Source organism: Nelumbo lutea, chromosome 1 (assembly GCF_056320005.1).
Source record: "Nelumbo lutea isolate HS-2025 chromosome 1, American lotus-T2T, whole genome shotgun sequence".
Classification (NCBI taxonomy): Eukaryota; Viridiplantae; Streptophyta; class Magnoliopsida; order Proteales; family Nelumbonaceae; genus Nelumbo; species Nelumbo lutea.
This window is the reverse complement of record NC_142684.1, coordinates 106171285-106194568: the sequence shown is the minus strand read 5'-3', so window position 1 is coordinate 106194568 and position 23284 is coordinate 106171285. Positions and strand designations below refer to the sequence as shown.

The following is a 23284-nucleotide window of genomic DNA, read 5'->3' as shown; positions in this document are numbered from 1 at the left end:
GTACTTACATCTACATAGGACAAATCTACAATTTGACAAAAAAAAAAGTCATTTTAAATTTCAACACTAGACCTATTTTTCCCAATCCCCAATTCAAAACTTTTCACAGTTTGGGGACAAACATGCAATTGTTACAGTTCATCCCCGAGACCCTTCTTAACCTAAGCAACCTATACATCTTTTTCTTAAAATCATTCCAAAACCCCATTCTAGCTAACTTATTTCTTCTAGGGTTCACCCTTGGGTCATTCCAATACTATATCAGTTTGAGACCAGAGCAGGTGGTCCTACAACAAACATAATATTTTAGTCATTTTTATTTAATTTATTAATCATTTAGATAATATTTTAGATTAGATGTGAGACTAATCTAAATCAAATAGATAAGATTAATTTCTATTTAAAATAAAAAAATGTGTGAATAGTTTCTTAAACAATAATAGAAGCAAGTAGTCATACAGCATATTCAGATAAGCATCTCTGCATCACATGAAAGGTTAAACTCGAAAAACAAGTTCTTGGTCAAATCACAAAAATGTCCATATAAAAATGCCACTCCATATGGATCAAATAATTTTCAATAAATAAATCTAAGCCAATTTACTGGTAAGTTTGTATCAAGTAAATTCATTTATAGAGTTTTTCTGCAGCCAAAAGGCAGTTCTGTGGAGGATTTAGCAGGGAAAACATTTATGGTGTTGGAAAGGGGTAAGATTGAGAAGAATGGTTGAGTTCAGAGCTTCTGAGCTTGAGGAGTCGTCATCAGGAAAGGTTTGATCTACCTGGGGAGAAAGGAGGTTCGTTGGGAGGTTAAAAGCATTGGTGGTGGTCTAGTGGCTTGGAAACATTAATTGGAATTTTGTTTGGGAATTGGATTGATTTGTTTTGTTTCTATTAGGGTGGTTTAGTTTAAGTGGGTGGTTCTCATTAATTTGTTTGGATGGTGTTGGGTTCCTTTTTTTTTAGGTTTTGTGGGGTGATTTCTCATCAACAATCATTGTATGTTGTTTTTTCGATTTTAGTAATTTTTCCTTTTATTTCTTTTCGAAAAAATGGCCTGCTATAATCCAATATAATTTATTTATCCAAAAAAAAAAACACAACTGCACAGACATCAGAAAAATATTTAACTTGGTATTGCCCATTTCTACCACTAACATCAGTTCTAACTTATAACCTTACTTTTAATTTTCCTTGCTAAAATTAGTCAGTTATTTCTTCTTTTGAGAGATAGTCACAGGCTGGCAAATGAAACTAACTCAAAATACCAGCATTAATAGCTTGTTTGCTCCATCAGCTACAGTGGCGAGGCTGCCATATTGTTCAGGATCAAAGTCCATCAATGCAGCAGTAAGATATTCTCCTGCTGGAGTTGACTTTACTTTCTCGGAACCTGATTTAACCAGAGCAACTGCACTATCAGTTTTATCAGCACCTGATGGCAATGGAAGAACATCCGAAGAAGGCCCTTTGCTATTATTCATCCTGCCAAAAAAATACAAGATGTATATTGCTAAAAAATCAAGAGAAGTGTGAGAATACTAGAAATGGAAAAATTAAAACCTTCAGAACAATTACAGAATAATCCAATACAATTAAAAGCATACCTCCCTAACTCCTGAGTCTGATGGTCCAATAATTCTTTAGGGGATGAGTTTGACACCTAATAAATTAAAAAGAAAGAAGAAAGATTATACGCTAGTGTAACTCAGTACATATAGTGCTTGGTTAGCATGAAGTTTATAGAATTTATATGTGAATAACTGCAATAAAAAGATCTCCTAAGGATTTACTTTTCATACTAAATAAAAAGATTTACTAAAAAAAGCAAAAAGCAGATAGCTACATCCATGGGAGATATGGCATCACAAAGAACAACCCAAAATCAAAAACCTTGCACACCCTTAACCAACTGCCAACAGAAAGCAACATACCATCTTGCCAATCTTATCAACCAACAACTTGCTACGATCCAACATTATACATTCAAACAACCCTCTTACCCCCTCCCCAATTCATTCCAATCCACCTCTATCATCATCCTACACACTGCCCCTTTCTGAATCTACAACAACCACCCAGTCCAAGCTCAACATCCTCTATTCTCCTTTTCTTCTTCCACTAATGGAATCCTCTCTTTCCTCTTGCATCTGAAATACTCTCCTGGCCGCGTTTATTGCCCTATGTAAAAGACAACCAATGCTTCTATCTCCAACTCACAATAAATAAATTTACTCAACTCCACCTTTCCATTATACATATGCACCTTTTGTTCTTCATTTTCATCAGATTCTCCCCCATAGACTGATATCCAACATCAGTTTCCTTTACCTTATTAAGAGCTGAACCATCACCGACCTTTACTTGTTTCTCTGACACATCATCATCTTTCTCTCTATTAAAAAAAAAAAAGATTTTTTCTTTATTCTTTAGGGTACACAATTCATGTCATAGATTTTTTCTAGCGTTTTTCATGCAGTAATGCACTAACAATCTGACATACCATAGTATCATACTAGTGTCTTCTTGTAAACCCCCTTATACTTCCCATATTCTAATACTGTTCTTTTCCTTTCTACATGTTTCTAAACTGTAAACAATGATAGAAATGATATTAATGTAGAAAACTATTAAAAAATGTATTCTGAGTGCAGCTACAGGACTTCCCACTTAAATTCCATGGAACAGGACACAGTATAATCAAGACTTGCTCCTGAAACATATTGGTTCATCCTAGAAACCTATAGCTACTAGGTTTCTACAAAAACTAGATAGGAAATCCTAAATATACTATTTGAATTCCTTTAAAACAGAAATCTAATGGGGAACGATGACAATAACTAGAAGGTAGCTTTAGATCAAAGATATTTATGCCTATGAAGAACCCCAAACACTCAATTGAAGGACATCAACAAGTGTTTGCATGGAGATGCACATCGACAAAGGAGTAAGCAACCCATATGTCCAAACATCTGATTTTGCGGAATGATGAAAATATTTGGATTTGTGGACACATCTATAGAAAATATATATTATAAAATAGTTAACAAGTTTTTAAATTCTAACCAGTGTTTTCAACCCATCACCAAGATAACAATATGGCCAAAACCTGTTCAACCTAGACATTTAAACCCCTGAGCTGTTCAACACAGTCATGGGACATAGTTCATTTCAATTTTACAAGTTGCCATAAATCAGCAATTAGTGACCTCCTGTCATTCAACCCATTCGAGCAAACCCCCTTCATTCTTACTTCACACATATTTTTAAGTTATTCTGAACTAAGGATCTAGATTTACCATTATGTGTAATAGTCCAACATGTTTTCCCCAGACAACCAAACCAGTGATCCATCCCCCAAAAACAAAACCAGGTTGATCTGCATTTGGTTTTTAAAACATTGATCATAACACTATATAACTATAAAATACGTCTAAGATGTTAGTATTTGTTACTAAGTAATGTTTAACTAGAAATGAATTCAGTGTGTACTTATTCATTTGTGTCAAATAAGTTAGAAGAAAAAGGAAATGCCATTTAGAAATACCTCTAAAGAAATAGAGTGAAGAAATCCAACATTGACATCTCGTTTACGAGAGCCCACATAAAATTCATCAATACAAAAGCAAATAAAGAGTGTTACTGTTAATGTTTAATGTATTACGGGCTGCAGGAGTACTGTGACCTTTTCGCTTACTGTTATTGGTTTATTTATGTTGCCCTACTATATAATAGAAAGCTGATGCTGCCAGCCAGAGATTTTTGCCTCTCCAAATCTCAGTTTCTCACTTCTTCTCTCCTCTCTCACTCCTTTTTCTTTTCCCCCTTCCTTGCTGATATCCAGATTGATCTCAGGAGAAATCACATTAGACTGATTTGGGAGTAGTCTTGATCTTCCTTCTCCTTTTATTTCTTGGTTTGTGTGCCAAGATAGCTGTTTGCTAGTGGTGGACAGGATGCTGTGAAGTTTTTTTTTTGTGGTGTTTAACACCTGTATGGATCACGTGGTCCTTCTTATACAGTCATACCCAGATGGGTGGTGTTTTTTGGTCAAGTATGATCAGTAGTGACAGTAACAGAAGTGGTAAGTTCAGTTTGGTGACTGTGATAATTGTGTGACCTCATTGTGATAACAGCCGTGTTTTGGGTCTGGTGGAGAACCCGGCACTGTAGCTCTGTGTTTCTGGCCCCCCAGTAGTGCTGTCTTGTCTTGCCAGGTATGCGGAGTGTCCTATACCAGATTTCTTTTTTGTGGTTGAGACCAAGGTTCAAAGTAATGATACAGGCAGATACACCGGTAAGGCATATCGGCCAGTATTGGTGCTTTTTTTTGTGTTTTTTTATTTTTTTTTTCGAATCTGGTTCAGAGGGGTTGGTTTAAGGCCCGGCTACCCTCTGAACCATGGTCTGACCCAAAACACCCCTTCTAGGGGTGTATCAGGAAGGCCACGATATGATATGTATCAGCCAACACGGGCCAATATGTAACGATATTTTGAACCTTGGTGGAGACCTCTGATTTGTGAAAATGGTGGTAACTCCTTTAAGACAGGTCATTCCTAAAAAAGAGTGGAGGACAAGGACAAACTTTGGTGTACTCACTATCATATGTCTAGACACACTAGAGAGACTGGGACCTCCATGGGAAGTCAAAGTGGGCTTAGGAGTTGAGTAAAATATCAAATGATTAGAATAAGAAGCCAATCCAGCAAAGCCAAAAAAAAAAAAAAAAAAAGTATAATTCAACAAGTGTGGCAACTCAAGAGACTACGTGCCTGTTGTACACTTGTATGTCAGGATTGTCGTTCAATTTCTGATCCGAAGGAAGAGATAATCAACTCTTTCCGTAACCATTTGGAACTGTATGGTAGGACACTTTGTCGGGTGGACTCTGGTCCTACTTTATCTACCTCCTTTATGTCTACATCAAGTAACTCTGCCACTGCCTTCCATGTGTCATCTCACACATCTGAATCTCTTTGGATCATTGATTTTGGTGCCTCAAATCACATGATGGGTGAGTCCAACATGACTCAGGCATATAACCTCCTCTCTGGGAGAGGCAAGGAGAGACAAGCTGATAAGTTGTTCTCTACCATAGCTTGTTAAGGAACCATCTCCCATTTGGCCTCACGCTTTCTAATGTGCTACATGTTCCAAAAATGCCTATTAATTTACTTTCCATTAGCAATATTTTTACTCACCCCTTAAATTGTTTAGTAACTTTCTCCCTTCTTATGTGTTTCAAGAATTGAGCTTTGGGAAGACAATTGGTAGAGGTACTATGGTGGCTGGTCTCTACGTGTTGGAGAATTAAACTGGCCTTGCTACTTTAGAGTCTACAAGTAAGTTTAGTAAGATTCAAGCCTATTTATGGCATAGTCATCTTGGTCATTTGTCCTTTAAGTCGTTTAAAATTGTGTTTCTAGAGTTATTTAAGTCTATGTCAATAAATGAGTTGCAGTGTCAAATGGGTCAATTGAACATTGTAGACACTCGTCCTCTAAGATGCTTTGATCTTAGGTTATTTGTGTGTCTTCTTAGGTTATTCTTCCTCTCAAAAGGGCTATTGATACTTTGATCTTTGTCTATCACAAGTATTATGTCTCCATGGAAGTGTCCTTTTTTCGAGAACAAACCCTTCTTCCATGTTTCTCCTCAAGGGGAGAGTAGGGTTAAGGAGAAACATGCTCAACTTCAAATTCCTCCTTTATGGTCCTCCTCCATACTGTGTTTTCTTTCATCGTTGTAAGGAACAGCAGAGTTCAACAGTTGTGGAACAACCTAAATCAATGCAACTAATGCCATTAGACACTCCAGAGGCAAATCCTTCACAACCAGGTATTCTCATTCCAATTAATATGCCTGACCCCATGGATGTAGATACTTCTACTATTGATTATCTGGATATTCCTATTGCTAAGAGAAAGGGTGTTAGATCCTATACTACTAAACATCCTATCTCTCACTTTGTTTACTATGATCATGTTTTATCCTCTTTCTGAAGGGATAACAGATCCATCATATAGATGGCCGAAACCTGTAGGAAGGTAGGGAGAAATTTCAAAAATTTCTCTCTCTCCCATCTGGAATCACATTCCCTGTTTTAAAAAAACTGCATTTTTCAATGATCAATCTTGAACCAAGAACTGAACCAGATCTGAACCAAAAGGAAGGAGAGGGATATACCCGATACGAAGAAAATAGTATCTTCCGATGAAGGTGTTCACGCCCAGAGAAAATCTCCAAAGACTGCTCCCACTGAAGATAACACAGTGTAGGGTGGCGCAGAATCAACAGTGTTATTCCCAAGAACTGAACCCTTCACAAGAATTCGATGGAGGCAGTGAGCACAACTTCAAATCAGTCTTTCTCCAAAGACTGATATCAAGATCTGATCTTGATCACTCCTATGAAACTGGAGAACGAACTGGCAGTATGGCGGCCGCAGGAGGATAACGCAGGGAGAAGGCGCAGTCACACTGCATTCGACTTCTCTCAATGCTCTGAGATCTTGTATCTCTGGAAGGCAGGAGTATTTGATGATCTGAATGGTTCGCCCCCTTCCACCTTTTATAGCCTTAAAGAGAGCTCCTAATCTCATTAGGAGTTTCCTATTCCAAATCTGTATTTGGATTAGGAGTCCTCTTTAAGAGATAAGAACAAACCCTTATCTTATCTGCATATTAGATCAGCTCTCTCCTAATCTCGTTAGGAGGTTTCCATATCTGAATCTGTATTCAGATCTGGACTCTCTGAGTGGAAAAGGTAAGACCCTATCCTATCTGCCGATTTAATCCCAGATCCGCCCTTTTATTTAACTGATCATATCAGCACAATTCGAAATGGGCTTTTAGGCCCATGAAGTCTAAGTGCTCAAACTGCTTCCCAGTTGGGCTTCTTTGTATGGCGTGGGACCCAAACATTGATCTACACATCAGCCACATGGGTTCAACCCAGCCTCTATTACAAGGCCTGGCCGAATTCATTGAAAAGACAGTGAACCCCCTGAAGCCCATCACTTACACTAAGTGGTCTATGGGCCACGCCACTTTATAAAAACCCAGGGACTGTGGGCAGATGCAAGATTAGCCCATCAGGTATTACCCTCAATGGTCTTACACTTAATCTCTCAGCCCATAATGACATTACAGTGCCTAACAAGAGAAGACATCTCCCTCGGCTGCAAGGAACATTGTTGCACTCTCTACTCACATGAATCCCGGGAATTAAAACCTTTTGCAAACAATTTGAAACCATAATATATATATATATATATATATATATATATATTTTTATATCCGTATATAAAATATATTTTACAAAACAAATTTCAACGATTGAAATCGGTTGCCAGCAGTCTTGGTTTCCATCAGAGAGAGTGCATCCCCGATCATTACATTTGTCCGACAAAGGGGCTGATCCTGCCACTATGATCACCCACTCAGATGAATTCCCGGACTGTCCCAACATACCCAGGTTATGACCCCCGCTAAGGATCTCACTGATTGGCATATCAAAGACAACCCAATCCGACACCTAGTGCAGTACCATAATCAAGTCTGGGGGTCAGGTGTAACTTTCCAGTTTTGCCCACTAATCTCCAATGTCCAGGGCAATATTGAAAATCTGGTCCGATTCAGGGTTTCAAGTAAACCTACACTGCATGTACCTCGGGTCTCACCCTGGCAGTTGAGACAGGCCACCCCAACACTTGGCGGCACATTAGTGTCAGCCTTAGCAGGATAAATCTCCCCACACTTATCCAACGGCTATGAACATTCTAAACTAACACGAGTTTCATAAGTGTCCAGTTTAAGGGTATCACACAGAAACACACCATAATAACATGAATCAAATATGTACTTTATTCATTTACAATAAATGTCATAATGCACATCAATCTGATTGGAGCTAAGGGCATACACTATCTAACACTTTCCATATTTTTCTTACTTCCATTAACAAGGTTTTGATTCCTAAGAATGTGGCAAAAGCTTTATCTATACGTGAATAGACAAATGAAATGAAAGAAGAAACTAACACCTTACATAAAAATGGCACTCAGGAATTGGTAGATCTTCCTGAAGGAAAAGAACTAGTGGGACGTAAGTGGGTGTTCATAGTCAAGTATAAGGTTGAGGGTTGATGGTACAACGGAAAGGTGTAAAGCTAAATTGGTAGCAAAAGGGTTAAATCAGATATATGAGGTAGACTATGTGGAGACTTTTGCACTTGTAGACTCCATTAGAGTCCTTTTTTTTATAATTTCCATTAGAGACCTCCTTTCATTGGCAACAAATTTTGATTGGAACCTTTAGTAGCTAGATATCAAGAACGCTTTATCGAATGACGATTTATAAGGTATGCAGCAAAGTTATCAAGCACCTAGGCAACTAGGCGATTTTTAGAAGTTGCCTCGCCCAACGCCAAGTGTTTTTTGTATTAGGCGCTCACACATATACACATTATATCATTTTTTGAATGCCTTTATATATATTGAATCATTTTATTTGTTGGTTTTATTTTATTAGAATACATCTTGTTGTATGTTACAACGTTATTTATAAAGATAAATCTTTCTTACTAAAGCTACGAAAGTTTCTTTGGGTTTGAGTTCTGAACTGAGACTAAGAAGAGAAACCAAGGACTCAATCCAAGTCATCTGAGACCTCCCGATAAGTTTCTTCTTCTTAAACAATCCAATTGTTTTGTGGTCCTCTTTCTCACTTTTTTGGAATGAAACAGGGGATCCGCCTCTCTAACCTCCTCCTCCCTCCTCCATTCTCAAATAAACCCAGTACTCCAATAATTTATTTCCATTTTTTTTTTTAACTTTTGGAAACGAAACAAGGGTTCCGCCCCCTTCGTCTTCTTCTTCTTCAACAAGCGTTGCGCTCCAACTTTCCTACATTTTTTTGCACTTTTTTTAGTTATGCTTTGTTTGGGACAAAATAGGGGCTTTGTCCCTTTATTTTTCTCTCCTTTTTTGCAGCATTCTCCCTTTTTATTAACCCGAAACAGGGCCTCTGCCACCTTAAACACAGTTCAAGTCTCTTACTCCTATTTTTCTCTTTTGCTCCATGTCCTTTAACTGCTATGTTTTTTTCTTTTGTAGGAAATATTTTTTGGGAACAAAGCAAGGGCTCTGCCCCCCTTATTTTTCTCTCTTTTTTTGCTACATTCCTTGTTTTTTTGTTAACATGAAATAGGTATGATGTATATGATGGAATTTTATGTTTTATTTGAATAAATTTATTGCTAATAACTAGTATATGGCATGTTGGTCAATATAAAAAACTAAAACAGTAGATTTAGAAGGGTTAGGGATCTTTATTTTATACTTTCAAATTCCATTGCCTAGGCGCCACCTAGGTGACCACCTAGGCATCATGTGGTCGCCTAGGCGCCTTGTGGTCACTGAGGCACCTTAACAACTATGTTATACACTATGCAAGTTGAAGACTGTAGAGATAATGGGCCGAATGGGTCTTAGTTTCATTGTTTTGCTTTAAGTTGTGTTTATGAATTGTGTTAATAGCTAGTGGGCCCTAGTTATGAGCTTGTTTTCTCTTTTTTTATTGTTTTTTATTGTTGTCTTTACTGATGGACGCCCTACTAAGGGCACTCATGTAATTGTCCTTATATTTTACAACAAAAGAATAAAAGAGATCGTTGGGGGCTGAAGAGAGGTTCGGAACTACTCTATCTTCTTCTTCCATTTCTTCCATTTTCCTCCACTTCTCTCTCTTCAATCTCCTTTTCTCCTTTTTTTTCTTTTAATTCGGATTATTGCAGGTGTGATTTACAACTCGGTATTAGAGCAGGTTCTCACCTTCTTTTCTTTCTTCTTTCTTTGCCCATACATTGTGTATGGAGAATTGATCGGATGATTAGGAAGCAGCTTATGCAGCCAATTGGGAGGGGTTTTGGAGAGGTTTTCTGAAATCTATCATCCCAGTTGAAGTTCAAGGCAGGTTATTGGAGTTTTTTCCCTAAAACCCTAGACAACTAGAGAAAACTAGTTAGAGGTCCTAGAGACACTTTGAAGTTGGCGCTTGGGATCAAAGGGTAGCCTTTTGATTTTCATTAAGGTCGATTTGAGTTGGACAAGGTTCTGGAACCTCTAATAGGAGCAGTTGATCTTTCTCCTCTTCTCTCATTCGAGTGGGTCCTATGAAACTCTAGATTTGGTTGTTTGAAGAGTAGTTTTTTGCTTGGGATAGCAATTCTATCTTAGTTGAGACTTATTTTGATCTTCGTTTCACTCAATGGAGCAAACAGGAGGAAAAACTAGATATCCCACAGATTCTAGGTTTGGACATGGGGAGTTAATGGAGAATCTTTTAGGGGCAGTGGCCATTGTGAAGTTGGATGACACCAATTATTTAGCCCGGTCTCTATCTCTTAAGATACATGTGTGTTGTAGAGGGAAATGGGGTTACATCACCAAGAGCAAAAAGAAACCGGGGGAGGATGACCCTATCTATTCGAGGTGGATGTAAGAGAATTGTACAAAAGTGGGTTAGTTAGTATATTCTATGCAGCCACATATAAGCCAGCACTACTTGTGGATAGAAACTGCAAGGAGGTGTGGGATAGTGTCACGAAGACCTATTCCAAAAATTGAATGTTGTCCAGGCTTACAAATTGAAGAATGATGTAAATAATCTAAGAGAGGGGGAGAAGCCCTTAGTCATTTACTTCTCCATGCTAAAACTTCTTTGGCATGAGATTGATTTGATGGAGATTGTGGTTTGGGGTGTACAAAGGATGTTGAAATACATAAGAAGCTAGTGGAAAGAAATCGGGTTTTTGAATTCCTTACTAGACTCAACTCGAAGTATGATATTGTGAGACAAAATGTTTTGACAAAGGATGAGGTGACTTTATCTCAGGCTTATGCTATGATGAGTAGTGAGGAGAGCAAGAGACAAGTTCAGTTTGTAGAGCTACAGATGGATCACTATGCTAATGTTGGGATGAAGCCAAAGGTCAATACTGGGAAGAAAGAAAGATGTTTGTGAATATTGCAAGAAGCCTAAACAAACTAAAGACATCTCTTGGAAGTGGCATCCAGAGCTTGTACCTTGAATACTCAAAAATGCAAACAGTGGAAAAAGGAATGAGACTGGGAAAGGTGGAAATGCAAATGTACCCACCTCCTCACAGAGTAAACAAGGGCATAGTGGTGAGAAGTCAATGGGAGAGAAACTAGCAGCCTCTAGGGCAGAGTATAAGAAGTATGGCTGAATAATTAGTCACCTAGAGTCTACTGCTACAACATCTACTTCAATAGAGGCAATTCCCTCCTCATTTGTATATGTCCATTCAGGTATTCGTGATATTGTGAATCATGCTTCTATCTCAAGTAATCATAGGATCCCTTAGACGATTGATTCTGATGCCTATGGCCATATGACTAGTTTATCCTATTTATTTTCTAGTTAACCAGCTTTTATCAAGTCAAGATAAGATTATCCTTGTTGATGGCTCTCTTGCTCCTATCCCTGGCAAGGGAAACATCAGAGCTTCAGACACCCTCGCCTTAACCTCAATCCTTCTTATTGTGTTTTTTTAAGGAAATAGACCTCAAAAGGTGATTGAGAGTGGCCATGAGGCAAATGGGATATGCCTACTAAACATGCCTGGACAAAGTCAAGTATCACCTCCGAGAGCAGCTTTTGGGTCAAATGTGTCAAAGTCAATCAATCGTACTATGTTATGTCATTATCGTCTGGGCCATATTTCTTTTTCTTCGGTGAGCTTTGTTTCCGACTTTGTTTAAAGAAACTAAGTTGCCAAGTCTACATTGTGAGTCACGCAAGTTGTCAAAGCATTGTAAAAACTCTTTTTTTGCAAGTAGAACTGGCAAAAAGTTGACCCAACCCGCGAACCCGACCAAAACCAACCCGAAAAAACAAGGTTAGGGTCTCATACTTAGCTACATGAATGTGAGAATGATCCGACCCGGCCCAACCCAACCCAGAAAAAAATGGGTTGGGTTGGGTTGGGTCATGGGTCAACCCGCTAACCCGATTGTCAAGTCTAATTAGGAATATTTATGCACCATTAGAAGTTTCCACTCTTTAATTTTTTCTATTTAGTCTTTACTCTTCATTGTTTACTCTATAAATTGTTAAATGTTCAATTTTTTTATTTTATATTTGGAATTTCAAGGTTAATTCCTTTAACTTCGGCATTTTTCATGTAGTTTTTCTTTATTCTTTAAATTTCAGTTATTTATTAGGATGACCCGAATTGACCCATGGGTCAACCCTAACCCGAACATTTAGGGTTAGGGTCTAGCATTTGATAACCCAACCCGAAATTCAACCCTACCCAAAATCAACCCGACGTGTATTTACCCAACCCAATTGCCAGGTCTATCTACAAGTAATAAAAGATCTATAATTCCTTTTCATATTGTTCACTCTGATGTGTGGGGGTCATAACATTTACCTTGCATGGGTGGATATAAATATTTTATCATGTTTATTGATGATTTTTCTCGTTACACCCGACTTTATCTTTTGTTTCCATGCTAAAGTAGCCAAACTAGTAAAACAATTTCATGAATTTGTGCATTCATCAAAAAAAAAATCATGAATTTGTGCTCACTCAATTTGATACCTGCATCAATATATTTCGATCAAATAATGCTAAGGAATGGGGTAGCAGGGAATGTTAACCTGGTTTTATCTTGTTTCTAACCTTGAGAAGTTTGGGGTTATACATCAAAGTTTTGTCCCTATACTCCATAACAGAATGGTATAGGAGAGAAAAAGAATCGGCATGTTGTCGATGTAGCCAAGAGCATCCTTTTTGCCTCCCATGTTCTAGTGAGATTTTGGGGTGATGCAGTGATGACAACTATCTACCTTATTAATTGCATGTCTTCTCGAGTATTGGGGTTCAAATGTCCCTTTGGTGTCATGTTTCCTATGAGTGAATTGTTTCCAATTCCTTTGTGTGTCTTTGGGTGCACGAGTTATGTTCATGTCCCTAGCTCTCAGACACATAAGTTTGAACCTAAGGCCTAGAAGTGCATTTTCTTAGAGTATGCCTCCACACAAAAGGGATATTGTTGTTTTGATCCCACTAGTGGAACTCGTTTTGTCTCTAAAGGAAGATTAGATCCATCATATGGATGGCCGAACCATGCTGGATGGTTGGATGAAATTTCAAAATTTTTCTTGCAACCTTCCAGGAATCGTATTCCCAATTTTAGAAAAACTGCATTTTTCAATGATCGTTCTTGCACCGAAACTGAACCAATTTTGAAACCAAAAGGAAGGGAGAAGTATACCTTATACAAATTCCACAAGTGTAGTTCCCAAAGTAGTAGTTCACACCCAAACTAAATCCCAAAACCTGCCTCCACTAAAGATGGCGCAGCTTGGAATGAAGCCAGTTCAGCAACACAGTTTTCACCAAAACTGCAATACAACATATTGGATCGTACAAGGGAGGTGAGCACGAAATAATTCTGATATTTTCATGCAAAATCAGAAAGCAGAACTGATCAAGATCAGTCAAAGGTGGAGAACGAATTAGGGTTTCCAGGGCGGCAAGAGCAGAGAGAGAGAACTGATAGTAGATGTGTAACTGGAGCAGTTCGATCTCTCCTTACTTATACCTTAAGGAGCACCACCCCTAATCAAATTAGGAGGTTCTTAATTGAAATCTTTATTTGGATTTGGACTGTCTAAGTGGATAAGACTTATCCTCTTATCCTAATGGATGCTCTAGACCCTTATCCAAACCCATATTCACCCAAGTCACATTACTGCTTAAGTTGTCATGTGACCACTTGATTAATCCAATTAATCATGAGCTTTAGGCCCATTAAGTAAGTGGCTCAAGTCCCTAGGTAGTTACTGGCCGATTTAGGTTCACTTTCTATTGCATGGGATCCCAACAATGACCTTACATAAGCCCACAAGGGTTCGGCCCAACCTCTATGAAAAGGCCTAGCCGAATTCACTGTCAAGTACAGTGAACCCCTGAATCCATCAGTATGGGCTCTTAATGGGCCCAATATTTACAGTAAATGATCCTTGAGTCTAGACATCCTATGAAGGCCCAAGGATAATAGACTTAAGTAAGATATAGCCCATCGGGTAAACAGCCCTTAATGGTCTCTTACACTTAACCTCTCAGCCCATAATCATCAAACACTGCCCAATAGGGAAGGACCTCTCCCCTGGCTGCAAGGTGTAGTGTTGCACTCTCTGCTCGATTGGGTCCCGGGAATTAAAACCTTTTGCAAACCCTTTTCTTAAAACATAATATATATGTTATCATATAAATATATTTTGCAAAACAAATCTCAAACACGGTTGAAATAGACTATCGGCAATTTTGGTTTCCATCAGAGAGTGCAGTCCCGATCATTCACTTTGTCCGACAAAGGGGCTTATCTGTCACTATGATCACCCACTCGAGTGAATTCTCAGACTGCCCCAACATACCTAGGTCTTGACCCCCAAAGGATCTCACTGATTGGAATTTCAAAGACAACCCAATTCGACACCTAGTGCACTACCATAATCGAGTCTAGGGCTAGGTGTAACTTTCCAATTTTGCCCATCAGTCTCCAAGGTCCAGGGCATAACTAGAAATTAGTCTGGGTTCAGTGTTTCAAACAAACACACACTACATGTGCTTCGGGTCCAACCCTGGCAACTGAGACAGGCTGCCCCAACCTTTTTGGCAACACATTCTAAACTAACACAAGTCTCATAAGTGTCTAGTTTAAGGGGTAATTACACAGAAACACACCAATCATAACATGAAACAATTATGTGCCTTTACTCATTTACAATAAATGTATTAGTACATCAATTTGATTGGAGCTAAAGGCATACACTGTCTAACAGTCTCCATAGATATTACCTTTGTAGAGTCACTTCCATTTTATGGTCATTCTTCTGAGGGGGTGCATTCCACTGAACTGTTTTCTCCACCACTTCCTCAACCTTCTCTTATTGATCCTAAGGTTGAGCCTCCTGTGGTTCCTTCTACTCCAATGGCAAAGCCTTCATCTCCCAATTCTACCACTCATGCTCCTCCTACTAATCCTCCAGTTTTCATTACTCATCTTAATGTTCAAAGATGGTACCAGAGACAAAGGCTACGATATATGATCAGGTTGTTTCCTCATCTACAATTGAGCCTCAGACACTCAACCCTGAAGAGAGGACAAGCCCTTCACCATCAAGTTGTTCCCTCCCAGAGTTGGGCATACCAATTGTTGTGAGAAAAGTTAAGTTCCAAACACATGTCTTACAACCTGTTATCCCATCTTATTATTAATTCTTAGCCTCCATTTCTTCTCAACCTATACCCAAGTCAGTCATAGAGGCCTTGTCTAAGCCAGAATGGAAAGAGGCTATGAGAACTAAAATAGCAAGACTTCATAAAAATCATACCTATGATATTATGGATTTGCCTCATGGGAAGGAACCGGTGGGATGTAAGTGGGTGCTCACTATCTAGTATCATGTTGATGACACCATTGAGAGGTATAAGGCTCGGCTAGTAGCCAAGGGTTATACTCAGGTATATGGAGTTGATTGTATGGAGACTTACTTAGTAGTTGCAAAAATGACTATAGTGAGAGTTCTTTTATCCTTTTTTTAGAAAAATTAACCGATTTCATTTTATCCTTTGTAGTGAGTTTCGACTAGCCCTTACATCAATTTGATGTGAAGAATGCTTTCTTAAATGGAGACTTGAATGAAGAGGTTTATATGTCACTTCCACTAGGTATGTATGGTATGGAAATGCAAGGCAAGGTATGCAACTTGAAGAAAAAGAAAGCATGCATCTAACCAAATTGGCTACAATACTACAATCAATTAATGATTTAATTATTTAACTTGGTTAACCGAGATGATTACTTTCATCAATATTGCAATGACTAAACACCAAATTGAGTTTTTAACTGGAAAAAACATATATGTACTCATTTATTGCCATACTCAACAACTTTTGAACAAGATCAAGTAATTTGTAATTTTATGTTTTCCTCATTAAGTGACCAAAAAATTCACTTAAATAGATGTGTAAAATAGAACAAGTTATAAGACTAGTTACATTTTCTTAAAGTAAATAAGGCAATTCACCTACACTAAAATAAAAGAGCACTTACACCATGAAAATACAATAAACTGCTAATAAGAATACTAACCTTGGTTGATCCACCTAATGCAGATTTTTCTGTCAACCTATCAAACAGCTTCTCATTTTCTTCATGCAACCTCTGCAGAAATCACACATTAAATAATATATAAAAAATTGAAATTAAAAAAAAAAAGAAATGTAAAAGAAAATAAAGTTTTCATGTCTGAGTTCCATTACATGATATCACAATTCGCAATACTTTACAACACAAAAATCTTGAACAAATCATAGGACATGATTAGCACTGATAGGCAAACTACGAATCTCTATATTCATGGACAGAAAACAGCCCAAATAGTACAGAATCTCTACCCCTAATAATTAAACATCCTAAGAAGCAATTAAAAACTTTGCCTGTTCCAAATAACCATTTGAATGATAGTGAAACCTCAACAAAGCACTAAAGAGCATATGAGCATATACCTCAATAAGTGCATCACGTTTTGAGAGTTCCTCCTCAAGTTTCTTGGTAACAGCTGAAGAATCATTACTGTCTCCTGTTGATTTTGTAGTTGGTAAAACCCCAGTAGATTCTGAACCAATTGCTGACCTCGCATCAGCAGAACGGAGAGTTTCGTTCAGTTGCAACTCGATGCTCATAATTTTTGCCTACATTAAAAAGGAAAATTGAGAGGATATCTGATTAACTTAGGGAAAAACAAATTATACACCAATCCAGAGAATATCTCAGATCTCACAATTTCAAGAGTATTTATCATGGTTTAGCACCTTTATATCATAAAGCAATGATAGAATCTCACAAAATTTAATCTAGTTGCATTGATACCTGCAGGGCCTGAACTGTTGCATCCCTTTGTTGTATCTGCATTTTCTGTTCTTGCTCTAATTGTAAGAGATGAGCAACTTGATTTCTAAGCTGAGCATTTTGATCCTTTTCAATTTTAAGCTTCTCTGCAACCATTATGTTTTCTGACTGCAGCAAAGGAAAAAATATCAGAAATTTGATAATGTATGAACCTGTCATAACAGAATCAGCACAATGATATCAACGAAAGTAGACAAGAGTACAAGACTAGTAAAGAATATTGTGTCAAGGTTTTGTTTTGATAAATAGTATAGTATCAAGTTAACTTCCACATTCAAACCTTTCAAAGTTCTTTGGATTAATTGTCAGCAATGATCATATATCATTTTTCAAGGACACTAGATGGATACCAAAGATGGTCTTTTGAGATGCATATAAACATGCAGTCCCCTTCTTGTTGGAACCTGAAAATTACATGACATGTGGTATTCCTGTATATTAGCATATAAAGCTGCACTCAAGAATGCAAACGTTGAACTGAAGCAAATTTGCACCGGTTCAGTTGTAGGCATTTGGTAAGAATATGTTTTTGTATTGAAAATGACAATTTGTCTGATATGCTTGCATTCAAAATGGGAGCAAAACTTGCTACGAAAAAATGGAAGCAAACTTTTGCACTCAAAGTTGCTCAATGTAAAAAAAAAAAGAATAGATTCCATTCTTGGAATTCGTGCTAGTACCCACCACAATGTTTGGTAAAAATACAAAATTTATCAACACAGAACCCAAACCATGTGTGCATTTTCATGAACCATATATATTTGCATTTGCATTATTAACAAATGCAGCCTAAAGGGTGAGAGTCCTATCAAAGGTGAAACAATAGATCCATGGATCAGTTATCACTCCCATAGATCCATCACCATGTCACCTGAGAATTTCATCTTTTTCCCAACTTTTGCTAATTTAAGGTATTTAAATTTTAAATAAATCATACAAATAATAATTTAAAATATGAACTGTTTTCTGCATTTGAAACTCAAATAGTTATGGATGGTCTGCCATAAAAATTTTTTGCATATTTTTCCAAAGAATATATCATTAGAGGCTGCCAAAGCGTTGATTTTTTTTGCTAATAAATAAAAAAGAAATTTTATTAGGAAAAAGAGAAGAGAGTACAAGAAAAGGTGACAAGGAATCACCGACCACCAAAGAGAAGCCCCCCAAAAACATCTCCCCCAAATTCAAAGAAAACAAAAGAACCCAACCAGGCAACTGATGAGACCCAAAAAAAAAAGAAAAAAATAGAAAAAAAAGGAAAAAAAAAAAAAGAAAATGTGAATGTATTCTGTATTTGTATGTTTTTGTAGTAGGATTCCAAATTGTTGGTTTTGGGTAGCATTGTTGACAGATATGATCCAGGGGTATTTTCGTCATTTTATAATTCACATTCTCGTCAAGGGCAGTTGGGTGTACATATGTTGGGTTTTGGTCTCTTGGGTCTTTTGTAATAAAATTTATCTTTAGGGGTTTTGTTTGAAGTAAGTTTTGTTAAGGAGTTATTTGTGAAAAGAAAACATTCTAGGGGTTTATATGTAAATATTTTAATTGGCTTGTCCAGCAAGCCATTGAATCTTATTAAAAGAGAAGGGGGTTTTTTCTGTAGGGATCTATTTTGGTTCTTTCTCTCTTGTTTGAACTGTAGCTCGGCCCCAGTTAGGGTTTTCAAGTATTGGGAGCTTGGGTTTTGAGGAGTCAACCCTTTTTTTTATAATTAGGAGTCAAACCATTTTGGCACCTTCCAATCCCTCTATCACTGTGTATCTGCGTGGGAGGCCAGCTCGATGCCATTGTTACTGTAGCGGAACTGTTCCAGGAGGAGTTTTACTTCAGGTTCAGTTTTGAAATCCCTAAAAATCCAACTTGTTTTGTTGTTTTCAGCTTGGTATTTCTTGTGCATATTGCTGTACACTTGAAGCAGTGCATGTAATTTGTTTTTCTATCCACATCAGCAACAAAAAACACCCGTACCAAAATAAAAACACTCACCAGACAAAAGCTCACTCAGCCAACAATAAAATTTAACATATTTTTGAGCTGACTCCTTACAACTAAATTAACTATGCTTCACCAAAACCAGCCTAAAGGATGCCTAACTAAACATCTCTTCTATCAGATTTAGCAGAGAACTCTGTGTCTCTTGCTTTCTTTGTTTTCTTCACCTTCTTAATGGGCCTGATCCCAAATAATCCCACCCTCAATTTGATGGTTGTTTTGGCTCTTGAATCTTCCTACTGCATCAGGAATCTTTCCAAAAGCCACAGGACTCTTAGGATTATCAACAATCCTTCCTAATTCAAGAACTGCATTTTTCTCAAAAAAAAATGATCTGCTGCCAGATCATCACCATCTTTAAGACTATCCCCTTCAACTTCAACAGAACTCAGACCAGCCTGAACAACTCCTCCCTTTGCAAAAACAGCCAGGTCAAGATTTCTTTCAATCTCATGAGTTTCATCCAAAATCGCATATGCTTCTAGCAATTTTTCTTCACTTCCCTTGTCCTTTGAAACAGGTCTTATTCTATATTTTCTCTTCTTTCTTCTAAAGACTTTCTTGTTCACCCCCTCTAAATCCTCTTCGTCCGGTTCCTTTCCACCTAACTCATCTTCCAATCTTAAAACCTCTCTTCCTTCCCTTTGTCTGTTCCCCCTTCTGAGTAAACATATTCCACCTCCAAAGCCCTTTCAGAGTCCTCAATGTTCAAACCTACAGTTCGACCCACCTCACCCGAGCTAATTTTTACCTTTCACTTATTTGTTGACTCACCTGGAGCTTGTGATCCTTCACTAGATTGCTTCTATATTTGTCTTCATCTTGCACTTTCCTTTGCTCATGCATTCCATCTTCCACTTATGTTGAAAAAGTTACCTCATGTCAGTAGCATCCCCAACCTCAATCACTTTCAACAACTCTCCCTTCGTCATTTCTTTAGACCCTTCAGAGCTTCCACTCTTAGCTTCACCTATTGTCTTCACTAGCCCCTTTCTCCATCTCACGCCCCCTAATGCCTTCTCAACTCCCTCACCTCTAAAATATTCCTCATCTAAAATTACTGTCTTGCCCCTGTCATTAATTGTTTCATTTTCCTCATCTTTCTCAACAAAGAGACTACTCACCTTCCCTTCAACCACCTTCCCCTATTCAGAAGAAGACTTTCTGTATCCAAAAAACTTCTCAACCAACCCAAACATTGTATCTTCTCATTCCACCACTATTCTAAGTTCATATGTTTCACCTGCATATAAGAGATTTATACAAGTTGGGATGGACCGGATTTCACTTAGTCAACAATGATTCTTGCACACTATGGTCGAAACCAGCTTTGGTTATGGGAATCAAATCTTTTAAATCTTCCACAAGCATTCTCAATCTCATGAAACGTTTGAGAACACCAAGCATGAACCGAAGACATGTATCAAAACAAAATTGTTTTTCCTCGATCCTCTAAATGTCTGACCATTGATGTCCATTTCCCCAGTTGCAACTCTGGGCACCTCGATGATCTACCTTCTTCCGAAAGTAGAACCTCTTCTGCATCTTCCTTCTTCTTGAACATGAACATAAACAATCCTGCATTCAGCTTTCTAACATCAATGAAACTAAACATGCTCCTCTTGATCATCGCCCATCTGAAAACATCCTGCTCATCCAGAAAAGAATTGAAAAAGTCTACAAACCAGACACAAACTATCCATTGCAAACTCTCTTTCAACTTCCCGCAATCCTTCACCACTACCCTCATTGACCCCCGCTGCCATCAAAATCCAGCTTTTTAGTAAATACCCACTTTCAATTTCCTCTGCATCTTTGAATAGAAAGAACCCCTAGCTGATAACCATGCATTTGCCAAAGATTGGCTTGTCATCCTTCCTTAATCAGGAGAATGGAAACACCAAGATGGATACCACCTTCAAACAATTCAATAAAACAAACTTTCAATGCTTGCAGCTTCAACAAGCGAGCAAACTCAGGAAAAGAGGGTTTAATCAGAAAGGGTGAAGTGTTAGCCACAGCAATTTAATCTGGTCCAGTTGGGTGTGAAGACTCAATTGGATTAAGATTCCACAGAAATCTTAACTATAGAGATGGAAAGGTAGAAGATTGACTCTTGGGTTGTAGTGGAATGGTTTAAAAAAATACCATAGGCTTATGGCAATATAGATGTTTAATAAGAGAAGAAAGGATTTTAGCAAGGGAGATGAGGACAACATTCACTTGGATCAACAGATCAGCCAGAACTTTGGCTGATAAAAATTAGCAAGACAAGGAGTCAAAGAAAACCTTATTATTTTGGATCATCCCCTAGGAGTTTTATCTATAATTTGAAACAATGACATAAACTAAAGGCTAGGCACATAGTTGTCAAGGCGATGCCTAGGTGGGCGCCTAGGTGAGCCTAGGCGAAAAGGCGCCCTTGAAGGCTCGCCTTGCCCAGTCGCCTAGCAGTTTTGTATAGTGTCTTATAAAATTCTTTTATATTGTTACTTTTTTTAGATTATAATTACAAAATAGACATTATTAAACAAAACTATTCATTTTTTGTGTTTATAAACTAATTTCTTTTTATTATTTTCTTATTTGTTAGGGTTTAATCAACACAAACATTGCTAACTGCTGTATTGAACCCCTGAAAGACTTCAGAATTTAAACCAATAAGTAAGGGAAAAACTTAAAGTTTTGTCTAATCAACACATTTCTTTCTCCACATCTTCTTCTTCTTTTCCTATAACAAAAATAGGGGTTCAGTCCCCATATTTTGTGATTTTTCTTTTCTTTCTTCTTTTTCTTCTCATAAATATGTTGATTTTCTAGACATAAACATGAAGTTAAGAAAATTATGGATAGTTATTAAGGAAATATGGTTATGGCTCCTAGGGGACTACCTAGGATATGTATTTTTCACTTAAAAAAATCCATCACCTAGGCAACCAGGCGACAAGGCACCCCCCTGTTGCCTAGCCTCGCCTTGGCACCTTGAAAACTATGGTTAGGTGGCTAAGCTAAACTAAGCTTTAGGTGTTTTTGTGGCATAATCAAGATTGTCTTCCAATCTTCCTAGTAACTTTAATAAAATAGACACATTACTAGTCAAAAAATTACAATGTATTATTTAGTATTTATTCATACAAATTTTTAGTAATGGGTTCATGAGTAACGTTTTAGATATGTTGATACTTGAAGCTTGATTGCATCATCTTTTAAGGTAATGGTTCTCATTAACCATACATGGTGTGCTGGCTGATCAAAGCCTAGCACATACTGTACTTACTAGTTACCTCTACTTTCTGTTTTCTAACAAAAGTTAATTATAATCCATTACTGACTCAAAAGAAATGAAAACTAGAAGTTGTATGCTACATTTCACACATTTTGTATGCTTTCTCACATCCCCCACAGGCAAAGTCAAGTGGCTTTCCCACAGAAGAATAACAGTGAGAAGGGATGACAGATAATAAGACCATGCTTATAAGCCATAAAAAGATATTGCAAAAAATCCTTACAACATATGATAGAATGAAGCACAGATAGTGCAAAAAATCCTTACAACATACAATAACAAGAAGCACAGATAGAGCAAAAAATCCTTACAACATATGATAACAAGAAGCACAGGAAAGAACAGTAAGAAAGTTTCAACACCTTCAGATCAGACTGTAGGGTAAAAGACACTTTCCAAGCTTTTTGGACTTCATTGAAAAGAAGGACGCACTGATCATTTGCATCATTCAGTGCTTGCTTTAAACCCAACACTTCTTGTTTTAGATCATGGATTTCCTTTTCTTTCTCATATAATTCTTTTCGTGCATCATTAGCCTACAAATCCATCCAAGGTTATGAGTAAGCCAACGGAACATAATGCACTTTAAGACATGAGCAAATCAACACATTAACCAATATGAGATTTTTATAGCATTGATATAATTAGACAAAATTTAGCCAAACCACCAATTATTCCAAGACCAATCTTTTACTACAGTAAAAAAGGAATCACAAAACATTAGACTGAAACTAACTTTACTATACTTGACAAACAACTTTCATAAGGAAAAAAAAAAAGGTTTCATAGGGAACTTACCACATCTCTCCACTTCTTGATGGTATCCCGATTTCCAAGACTTAGTTCAGCATTGCGAGCTCTTGCAGAAAACTTTAGCGAAGACAATGTCTCAGATAGATTTGAAACATTTGGGCAAATATTTACAATCATCAATGTTTTTGAGCTTCCACCTATAAATGGAGCTTGACAATTAAAAACTAAGGTTTAAA

The 23284-nt window shown here is 37.5% G+C and overlaps 1 protein-coding gene across 3 annotated transcripts in view; it reads right to left on the bottom strand.

The window, feature by feature from the left end:
• The window catches only part of LOC148876615 (kinesin-like protein KIN-14B), a 131206-nt gene that overhangs the window by 58627 nt on the left and 49295 nt on the right, over positions 1–23284 (bottom strand). For all 3 annotated transcript variants that reach the window (XM_088977228.1, XM_088977391.1, XM_088977309.1), the window contains 7 exons: positions 23094–23245; positions 22658–22831; positions 16976–17122; positions 16612–16797; positions 16196–16267; positions 1608–1663; positions 1269–1485 (listed from right to left, as the gene is read on the bottom strand). In XM_088977228.1, the coding sequence (XP_088833354.1) occupies positions 1269–1485; positions 1608–1663; positions 16196–16267; positions 16612–16797; positions 16976–17122; positions 22658–22831; positions 23094–23245 (1004 nt within the window). The remainder of the gene's footprint in view (positions 1–1268; positions 1486–1607; positions 1664–16195; positions 16268–16611; positions 16798–16975; positions 17123–22657; positions 22832–23093; positions 23246–23284) is intronic.